The 10,052-nt window shown below is 43.9% G+C and overlaps 2 protein-coding genes across 3 annotated transcripts; one reads left to right on the forward strand and one right to left on the reverse strand.

The window, feature by feature from the left end:
* Positions 1-488: 488 nt before the first annotated feature.
* Positions 489-6,123, reverse strand: mlsl (malate synthase-like). Of its 2 annotated transcripts, none has more exons than XM_039012183.1 (15): positions 5,869-6,122; positions 5,413-5,541; positions 5,048-5,266; positions 4,677-4,767; positions 4,319-4,395; positions 3,800-3,910; positions 3,609-3,668; positions 3,303-3,459; positions 2,811-3,009; positions 2,042-2,120; positions 1,787-1,879; positions 1,605-1,677; positions 1,431-1,498; positions 1,190-1,320; positions 489-1,025 (listed from the first exon to the last, which is right to left on the reverse strand). In XM_039012183.1, the coding sequence occupies exons 1-15, from the start codon at positions 5,872-5,874 to the stop codon at positions 854-856; spliced, it is 1,665 nt and encodes a 554-aa protein (XP_038868111.1). In that variant the 5' UTR covers positions 5,875-6,122; the 3' UTR covers positions 489-853. The 2 variants fall into 2 exon arrangements, with proteins under 2 accessions (XP_038868111.1, XP_038868112.1); XM_039012184.1 differs by having other exon boundaries at positions 907-1,067; positions 5,869-6,123.
* rab33ba (RAB33B, member RAS oncogene family a) lies at positions 5,985-9,378 on the forward strand. The gene is made up of 2 exons (XM_039012187.1): positions 5,985-6,788; positions 7,164-9,378. The coding sequence occupies exons 1-2, from the start codon at positions 6,558-6,560 to the stop codon at positions 7,650-7,652; spliced, it is 720 nt and encodes a 239-aa protein (XP_038868115.1). The 5' UTR covers positions 5,985-6,557; the 3' UTR covers positions 7,653-9,378.
* The last annotated feature ends 674 nt before the right edge of the window (positions 9,379-10,052 follow it).

Below are 10,052 nucleotides of genomic sequence, written 5' to 3' on the forward strand. Positions count from 1 at the left end.
ACTCCTGTGTTTTCACGCCTGTGTTTCTCCTGTATGTGCATCTGCTTCTCACGTTTTTAAAGGTAATTTATATATTAAAAACAAAGAATTTAAAACATTTGCAAAAATTGAAAGATTACAAATTGTGATGGAGGATTGTGGTTTTACCTGTGAGCTGGCATGTGCCAAAAATGAAAAGGTGGAACTTTTTAAAAGGAGACATCACTTGTTTCCCAGGGGAGGCGTAGCGGCGATGCACTCAGTTAATCAGCTACTGAGCTCAAGCAGTCCTCTGCTCGGCCACAAGGTGGTGCAGCGGTAGAGGTCCCGGCGTGGCCTCCAGGACACGACTGATCTGAATGCAGAGACACAGAGCTCAATGCTCACCTGGAGTGCTGTATGACTGACAAATGTGCAGATTTCTGTTTTCCTTTTCCTTCCTAGTTTTACCCATGTGAAAGTCCCATGAAACCACTTCCTGATAAAGCAAAAACACACTGACACTACAGTTAGTGGGCTTTGTTTTGGGGTTTTATTTCTGTTTATTGGTCAAATGTTATAGGCTCATCCAATGTTACCAATCCATATTTTATTTTTTTGAAAAAGGCGTTTGTCAATCATACTGAGTTCTGCACACAGACCACTCCTAACACACCGAGGAGTTCTCAATAACTAAAGTTGAATAAAAAGCTATTTCCTGATGGCATTTTTCCTGCAGAAGTTTGTATTTTATTCAAGGATTCCGGATCAGTATTGTCAAGAGAAACAATTATTTGAAGGGTCTTGAAGAGGAACACTTTCGCTCACGCTGCCTCACATGCTCACCGTAGGTACTATGAGGGGTGTAAATACCATGCTATGTTGGACAGGGCTTTCAGAGTTTTGGTTTGGGCATGTCCCCTGCTGCCCCACCCTCATGCCTTTTGGCTTGAGAGCTGAGGAAGGTGTGGTCCAGGTTGAGGTAGGTGGTGAGGAACTCTGGGAAATCTCTCTTCTGGACAACCTCCAGGAACATGGCTGCAGCTGTCAACAACCTCTCCCCCCCTCTAGGGAGGAACAGAGTCAGGAGAGAACGGCAGAATTAAGTCCTAGAAGGGTGGAAGAATTGGAGGCTCAAAGGAGAGTGCAGAGACAAAGGAAACTTCTAGAAATGCAGAATGTTTGAGTTCTGAGTTATCTTGGAAACCTTGTGCTCTTATCCTACTCCCACCTGACAGTGTGACAGCGTGTGACGACCTTCAGCTCCCCCATGACCTCCTGGGTCAGCTCTGTCACCAGACCCCGTGTCACCACCCTGCTATCATCCTCCAGCTGAGTCTGATGGCGGATCCACTGCCACACCTGGACGCAAAACACCACACAGACATCTCTCATGAAATGGATCCTGGACGCTCATGTTTTTTTGCAATGGGAAGTGCGGCACAGGATGACCTAAACTAAAGTGAACCTACCTGGGATCTGGAGATTTCTGCAGTTGCAGAATCCTCCACCTGTCCCCTGTAGAAGAAGTGACCTTTGCCTAGGGGAGACCCATGGAGCATTACATCAACATTACCATCACATATCCATCCCAAACCTCCATTAAGGATGCTGGTTCATTATGATGCATACTCTTGAATTCTCACCTTTGAGCCAAGCATCTATGAACAGGATTCCTACAGCGATGTTATACTTCAAGCCGTACAGGGTTACTCCACCCTGGAAGAACGTTTAGAGCAGTTCAGTACACGAGACGTGGAATGGTATTCCAGAGAGATGCATAGTGTAGTATAAATATACAGTAGCACAACGTTATTGAGTAACTGACCGCTGGCATACAGAGCAGGTCGTCGGGGGTAACCGTGAGGTCATCTCTAAGCTGGTGCATCTGGTTGTCACCCTGAGAATGCAGCTTGAAGAGCTGAGAAGAGAGTGATACAGAAAGGTGGGGAGAGTGACAAATCCAATTGTATTTGTCACCTTCTTCGTAAACAACAGGTGTAGACTAACAGTGACATGCTTACTGAGAAGATAACAGTTCCTTGAAAGGTATAGCTCAACAATTCCGACATTAAGGACTTACTTTCTGCATGGGCTCTATCAAGCCCAGGTCATACACCATGAAGCCATCAACACCAGCTTTGATCTCCAGTAACTTCAGTCTGAAATATGAGAAAGGGAGAAACAAAATTGGAGCTGAATGGTGCAATTGGAGCCCAGTGAAATCATAATCGAGCAATCAGTCGTCACTGCTGTTGTGTAATATGACCAAAAACACAGAACAGATCAAAGTCCTTGAAATTTTCCAGATTGACAGACCTTCATGTCTTAAAGTAATGATGGACTGTCGTTTTTCTTTGCTTATTTGAGCTGTTCTTGTCATAATATGGACTTGGTCTTTTACCAAATTGGGCTATCTTCTGTATACCACCCCTAGCTTGTCACAACACAACTGATTTGCTCAAACACATAATGAAGGAAAGGAATTCCACAAATGAACTTTTAACAAGGCACAACTATTAATTGAAATGCATTCCAGGTGGCTACCTCATGAAGCTGGTTGAGAGAATGCCAAGAGTGCAAAGCTGTCATCAAGGCAAAGGGTGGCTACTTTGAAGAATCTCAAATATAAATTATATTTTGAGTTGCTTAACACTTTTTTGGTTACTACATTATTCCATATGTGTTATTTCATAGTTTTGATGTCTTCACTATTATTCTACAATGTAGAAAATAGTAAAAATAAAGAAAACCCATGAAAGGAGTAGGTGTGTCCAAACTTTTGACTTGTACTGTACATAAAGTGGAAACATCAGATGACGTATAGATGACTGTGTAGAATAGGTCCTTGCCTGGTGACGTTGGCCAAGGCTGCTCTATAGGGGGCACTGTCCCTGTCCTGAGGCAGCAGCAGGGCTGCCATACCCCCAGTAGCCAGGGCTCCTCTACGGTGACATGTCTGGACCAGCAGGTCCATGTAGCTCCGCAGGAACAGCTTCTCCATGTTGACATACTTACTGCGGTCAGGGAGCAGGAAGGCCCCTCGGTGACCTGTCAGGCAATCATATGACCTTTAGATGACCTTTTGTAAACTAGTGGTCCAGTGATGTATCAATATATAACCAGGGATTACCCATGTTTAGACAGCTGCTGCATTCAGTTTTAGAATAAGGTTAAACTGAGCTGTTTGGGATAGAATGGTCCCAATTCTAAAAAACAACATGGTTGAAAGTTGAAAGCGGTCTTCTCCAACATTGCCAGAATAGAGACATTTTGTAGACCCATAAAAACCCTTAGTTTCCATGGAAAAGACAGGATATGACTGAGTGATTGAAGTCACTCACCAAACTTGTTGACAAAGGAGGCGGAGTAATCCCAGATCCCACAGTTGAGTCCAGCGGAGTGATCCTTAAGCTCATACAGAATCTCCTCCATCTCAAATGCTGACAGCACGTTCTCTATCAGCACGGTTGCCTTTATGCTGCCCACAGGCAGGCCAAGCTAGAGGATACAACACACACACACACACACACACTTGTATTTAATGTTACTTATGATCAGTAATTTACTGTATATCAGAGAAGCAATCAAATAGCAAGCATGCTGTTCTAAAGCGTTTCACACCTTTACCATGTTGGCATGCTACAAACCTTCTGCTCTGTCCAGAGGAATATGTTGTTCCAAAGTCTCGCCTCCAGGTAGCTCTCGACCTAACATGCAGCGATGGTGGTGAGGAAAAGAGAGAGTAGTGGAGAGTTTATTTTATTTTATACCAGATCGTGTCAATCCTATTTGCTATTCTAACAGCCAATAACAGCACAGCTATCTACCATAGCCTTACTTTGGAGAGGTAGAAAAATGGCCCACTCTCGCTGTCGAACAACAGCTTGCCACAGTGGAACATGAGGAAGCCGAAATCACACAGCGGCCCTGGCACCTCTTTGCCTTTAACCTGCATACACACAAATGCATCAGCGCTGTTGAAATATCATCCACACAAATATAAGGTGATGGTCAGGGGCCAACTTTCACTGGGAATGGGGGGGCATGCCCCCCCCCCAGTTTTATCATTGGAATGTGATACAAAAGGGGCAACGGTGTGCTTTAGGACCATGCGGATGCCTCTGAGCGATCGGGTAGGCTTTTCTGAGTGTTTTTCTGACACCAAAAAATATATATATATATTTATATATTATGTCCCCACCACTTCTAAAACCAAAGTTGCACCCCTGATGATGGTTGTAGACATAACATGATCATTTGGATGGCTCTACACTTTCAGCCAATCCAGACGTATGCATGTAAACTAAGGTATTGAGATGAATTTGGACATCAGAGTATTGAAGTTGGAACTCCATACCATCATGTTGTGTTCCACCATGTTCCAGGCTCTAGGGCGGAGCATCAGAACAGGAGCCTGGGATATCTTGGGGGCATCTGTTGGAGTACAGTAATAGTTGGGCGTATACATTAATAATAATGCAGGTCTTCATACAATATTCTGATCTGTAGATCTACTTAAACATTGTAGAAAGTTATAAAGTAGACTAATGCAGGGTTTGTGATTAAAATATAAGATGTTATAAAGTCCAGTTAAACAATCAAGATAGACTGTATCTAGATACGTTTAGATTCAGATGATGTGTGGCAACAAAACGCTTCCTGCCCTGGACCGAGCCCACCGTGAGTAATGGGTAATAGGGTGGATATAAACTCACTGGGAAATTGATTGTGCACCGCCCGGTAAACATTATAAATGCCTTTTATCTGGTTGTGGTACGTCGGGCAGTTTCCATCATCAAAATCAATCTGCAAGAGAAAAACAACAGTCGTCTACATAGTGAAGAGGGCTTTTCTGGAATGCTCTGCCCACCAACAGATCCAGAATCACCTGATTTATACGTCTTTTAACTTTTATATCAAAGCCTCCTGATATCCAACATCCCTTGCCTTGTAGCAACATTCTAGACTGGGTACATACATGACTGTTTCTGCATTCAACTATGTTACATTCAACAATGTGTCAAACAAGGCTAATTGGCTAAATTCGACCCCTGAATATCCTTTACCTGCAGGCCCCATTGTGTACCTGTAGGCCCTGTGCAGGGGAGCTGAGGGCCTGAATGAAGCGCTGGGTGTCACAGGGGGCCAGGTCTCCCACATCCACATGTCTCCTCTGCAGCCTCTGGGGGACAGGACGGACCCTCCAGGTAGGGTCGCTTCTTACGGGGGCTGTGACCTCACAGAACCCCGGTAGGTCACCTGACAGGTCCAGGTGGGTCTTCCTGGAGATTCTAAGCCTCAGGATCTTATATGACAGAAAGACATACTGTATTAGACTAGGTTGATATACTGTATATTTTTTCTGTGATCACTGATCACTTAGTTTGTCAACAAGTAGGCCTAGAGAAAACAAATATATTTAGAACAATGTATTAGTGCCTTTTGACCTACCTTGTCGACCTCTTCATCAAATGTTGAGACCAGTTCCTGTAGAAAGACCAGGGAGCCTGCGGTAAAGATGGTTCGATACTCAGCCTCCAACCCTGGGGGCGAGGGCTCTAGCTCCATGGTTATAGGATCCTGTGGGCCATAGAGTTATTACAAGTGTAATAACATGCCTCAACTCTATGCAAAGAAATCATCAATCAACTGGGACATGAAAGTTTATATGAAGTACTGTACGCTGTACTTGAATATGTCTAGTTGGTTACTGACTGTCTATAGATAAGAATGTTACAAACACAAGTTTACATGGATCAAAAAGGCACTGCAGCTTAATTTCAATAAAACGAGCAGGTCAGAGCGGGAATGTGTGAACTTTCACCAGTCATGACAATAAAGATAATGTGACAACATTTTAACAAACAACATTTTAACAAATTGTAATAGGAGGGATTGAGTACTCACGGACATGTTGATGCCTTTTTTCACTACTGAAGTGGACTTTGGTAAGGTGCACCACTAACCATTGTTTGTTTTAGGTAAAGGTTAAAAGCCACTTTCTGAAACATTAACAGGATTTTAAAGTGCTGACACACGTTCGAGATATTATCAAACATCTGAATACCTATTCATATTTGATTGAAATTGTATTTGGAAGAGATTTAGTACTGTAGTTCACTTCTGTGATATTCCCATGTAATGCTTATTTTAGTGTTTTGACTGGACTAGGTATGGAGCTGGGACGCGGGCAGCAGTTGTATTTAACGACCCTCGTGTCGAATCTGATCCAATCCAAAGCGTCTTTCATTTTCTTGGTTACCTCTCGCGAGAGTTGTGTTTTCTGTCAACGTTGTACGTGGCTTCAAATGTAATGCAGGGCGGGGAAGGAGTTAGAAGGATGCTTAAGCTAGCAACCTGAGATTGTTAGTACAAAAGTAATGCATGGTCATATGTTTATATTTTGAGGTTACAGATTTATTACGAATGTCCAATTTCATTTGTATTGGGCGAGATTGCTTGTCTCATTTTGACAGCCCATCCAGCTAGCATTGGCGGAGGCGCGATTTTGCAAGCCATAACAGCTCTGGGTTAACGTTAGCTAGGCAGCTACTGTAGTTTGCTAGCATATCCTCTATAATCAATAACCAATCAATATGGCAAGTGTGGAGTCGTCGACGGAATTCACTAGTTCACTGACTGTCTCGTCTCATCTTCCGCCACCACGGACGCGAATTTTCAAGATCATCGTGATTGGGGACTCCGGTGTGGGCAAGACCTGCCTCACCTACCAATTCTGTGCGGGCAAGTTTCCGGAGAAAACCGAGGCCACGATCGGGGTGGACTTTCGGGAGAAACTTATCGAGATTGACGGCGAGAAAATCAAGGTGAATAGATAGATTACATAAAACAAGTGAAATGATTGTTTGGGTTGTTCCAAAACAGCACAACCTGGAAACAATTGACATATAAATGCAGTCTACCTCATCCACGTTGGAGTTGTTGTGGCATCAATTTCAATCGTTTCTTGTCTTTGATCATCTCAAGGGCAGTGGCAGAAGAGAAAACAATCTGTCTGGTGCGCTGACTGCCCTCTGCAGAATCATACATATTACAGTTCAGTTCATCCTCTGGCAAGCTCACAGTGAATATAAGGTCTATCTAGGCACTGTATTTCAGTTCCTTGGGGACTGACAACATTCAATAAAGAAGCTGTTCAGAGTGTGTTTGACTCTTTCCCCTCCCTCTCTTTCCCCCTCCAGGTTCAGCTATGGGACACGGCAGGCCAGGAGCGTTTCCGTAAGAGCATGGTGCAGCACTACTACCGCAACGTGCATGCTGTGGTGTTCGTGTACGACGTGACCAGTGCCGCCAGCTTCCGCAGCCTCCCGGCCTGGATCGAGGAGTGTAAGCAGCACGCTCTGGGCCAGGAAGTCCCGAGGATCCTGGTTGGGAACAAGTGTGACCTGCAGAACTCTGTCCAGGTGGGCACAGACTTGGCCCAGCAGTTTGCTGACGCCCACTCCATGCCCTTGTTCGAGACATCTGCCAAGAACCCCAGCAGCGACGGCCATGGTGACGGTAGCCATGGTAACAGTGATCACGTGGAGGCCATTTTCATGACGGTAGCCCACAAGCTGAAGTCCCAGAAGCCACTGATACTGAGCCAGCCGCCCGGGGGGGACACGGTGACCCTGACGAGGGGAAGGGACGAGGGCGAGGAGAAGGCGAGCTGGGCCTGCATGTGCTGAGAGAGAGCATTGGGGGGAGCAAGAGAGGAAGGTTGTGGGGAGATATAGGAATCAGGGTAGATTCCTCTACTTCCAATATCAGGGTAGATTCCCTCCTAACAGTTAAGCACCTTTTTATTATTTAAGTGGATGTTTGGTCACCTGAGAGATGGGGTGATGTCATCATATTACAAGAGTTCAGGTGCCCTCAGTCTTTGTCAACACACATATCACTCACCTCCTGTGCTCCACCTTGACCGTGTGTTACCACACACACGTTCTGTGTTAGGAGGTAGTCCTGACGGTGTTAGCACTGTCATCATATGGTAAACATCTCAGTGACATGGGAAAGCTAAGGATAAAAAGGAACTTGTTTGAAGTGAATCTTGTTGACTGGTTCCACTGAACTGTGTTTGAGCTAGAAAACTGTTGGCCAGATTGATGTACAACATATATTCAATTTACACACATACACACCTCATAGTATACAGCAGGCAATATCAGTACACATCACTCAGGCGTTTCTGTACCAAAATACCCATCCATAGGGTTTATAATTGTGACCCTACGCAAGTCCCACAATATACAAAAGTTCTCTTAAGCAAAGTTATGATCTTCTGTAGCATGTCTTGCATAAGTAACGTCTATAAAACAACTATTACAATATACAAAAAATACCATGTATCTTAAATCTTTTCTAACTGTACTGTGTTTTCTACCCTATGATGTCATCCCAAATGCCTTCACTACCGTCACCATTGCTTTGTGCGTTTGGATCACAGCTGGTCCTGTGGTGCATCGTTTTATGTGTGTTAGTGAGAAAGATGTGGGCATAACATCAGATCAGTACTGTGAGTGCTGCACGGTGTGATGCTGTGTGATGCTGCACGGTGTGATGCTGCACTAACCACTCCGCCTGATGAGATCACTGTTGATGTGGGGCAAGACTCGTCATCATTCCCTCTTCATAATCTGCTTTGGCAAAGTAATGATGACAACTGCTAACAATGCATGGGTATCTTTATCTTTACAACAAGCCTGTAAAATGTGTCAAAAGTGGTGGTGAGGAGATTGATAACCTGTATTGTTGCCGTTGAACCTTAGCTAATAGACCTGCTTCTTTGAACATGGGACAGTTGCAAAGAAACCCCACCAGTGAAATGACCCTCTAATGAAGACGGTTGGTGTTTATGTACTGTATGTCGGATTACCGGGAGGTCTTTTCGTATAATTACCGTTTTTAGCCAGTAAGGAACAGATGCCACCCCACAGTATGTCAACACAACAATTAGCTGCGCTAAAGTACTGTGGGCTTAGATAGCCTTTTCTCAGGATACAGTTCAATTAAAAGATATTCACTTTCTCTGACCTGTTGCCCTTAGATTGGTCTATAGAACTAGACAAGGGGGGAAAAATGGTAGGCTTTATCAATTGCCTTGCACTCTTGTTTTGCTTACATGTGGCCTTCACTGCTTTAAATATTTTTTTTTTTTTTATGTGTTCTGTTAGTGCTCTGTGTGGTTAATTTGTCATTTCAGGTTAATCCAATTTTTTTTCTTTTTCTGTTCATTTTATTTGGGCTATTTGATACAAAGGTATGTCTGTTTGAGAAAGACTGTTTATTTTAACGAGACTGATCACTTCAGGAAAGAACTACTGGGAACAAAACGAGGGAGTAAAGCCTTGCAATGGATTACATTACAAATGTTATGTGTAACCTTGCAATAAAGCATCCTCAACATTTCAACGCAATGCATGTCATTTCAGGTCGACATGTTCTTTTATCTGTGGGATGGGGGAGTTAAAGAGAAGTGCGAGTTAAACTATTGTTGTGTTGATCGTTTGTGGGAGCTGTCAGGGTATTACCACTTCAGGGTTGTGATGGTGGAACACCTTGTTGTCATTCTCGCCATTGGTCAACGTTAGGCATGCCTAGCCTGACACCATCACCATGGAAACACAGGAGCACACTAAGGCAGGATAAACCTGGCGAGGATCAAACCATGCTATTAGATGATTGAACATTGTGTCACCTTTGGCATTCAATCAGACAATTGTAGCCTCAAGCCAATGCCACCTTGATCACTTACCAATACTGTGTTTTTCCTTTGGGAAGCAAAGAGTCACCACAAAATTAAACAAATCAAGTGTTGTACTCTACATTTGACAAATCATTTAAATTGTTTAGATGAAAGAACAGTCATATTGTTCACCAAACCAGTCCACACAGGTGCTCGAGTTTCACTGAGGTTGGTGTTTTTGCGTAAAAAATACGTCAATGAATCCGCACACAACGCCGCACAGGCCAACTGCAGCATGCCCAGAACAACGACCCTGCTCTGGTTTAATAAGGATCGGACCCTTTTTTTCAATTTTCGCCTAAAATGACAACCAAATCTAACTGCCTGTAACAGAAACAGC

This window comes from Salvelinus namaycush, chromosome 17 (assembly GCF_016432855.1).
Source record: "Salvelinus namaycush isolate Seneca chromosome 17, SaNama_1.0, whole genome shotgun sequence".
Lineage (NCBI taxonomy): Eukaryota > Metazoa > Chordata > Actinopteri > Salmoniformes > Salmonidae > Salvelinus > Salvelinus namaycush.

Coding starts and splice junctions, on each gene's coding strand:
- rab33ba (XM_039012187.1), top strand. CDS start 6,558: ATGGCAAGTGTGGAGTCGTCGACGGAATTCACTAGTTCACTGACTGTC. Junction 6,789..7,163: donor TTGACGGCGAGAAAATCAAG/GTGAATAGATAG, acceptor TTCCCCCTCCAG/GTTCAGCTATGGGACACGGC.
- mlsl (XM_039012183.1), bottom strand. Junction 3,010..3,302: donor CTCCTTTGTCAACAAGTTTG/GTGAGTGACTTC, acceptor ATTGCCTGACAG/GTCACCGAGGGGCCTTCCTG. Junction 1,026..1,189: donor ACACGCTGTCACACTGTCAG/GTGGGAGTAGGA, acceptor GTTCCTCCCTAG/AGGGGGGGAGAGGTTGTTGA.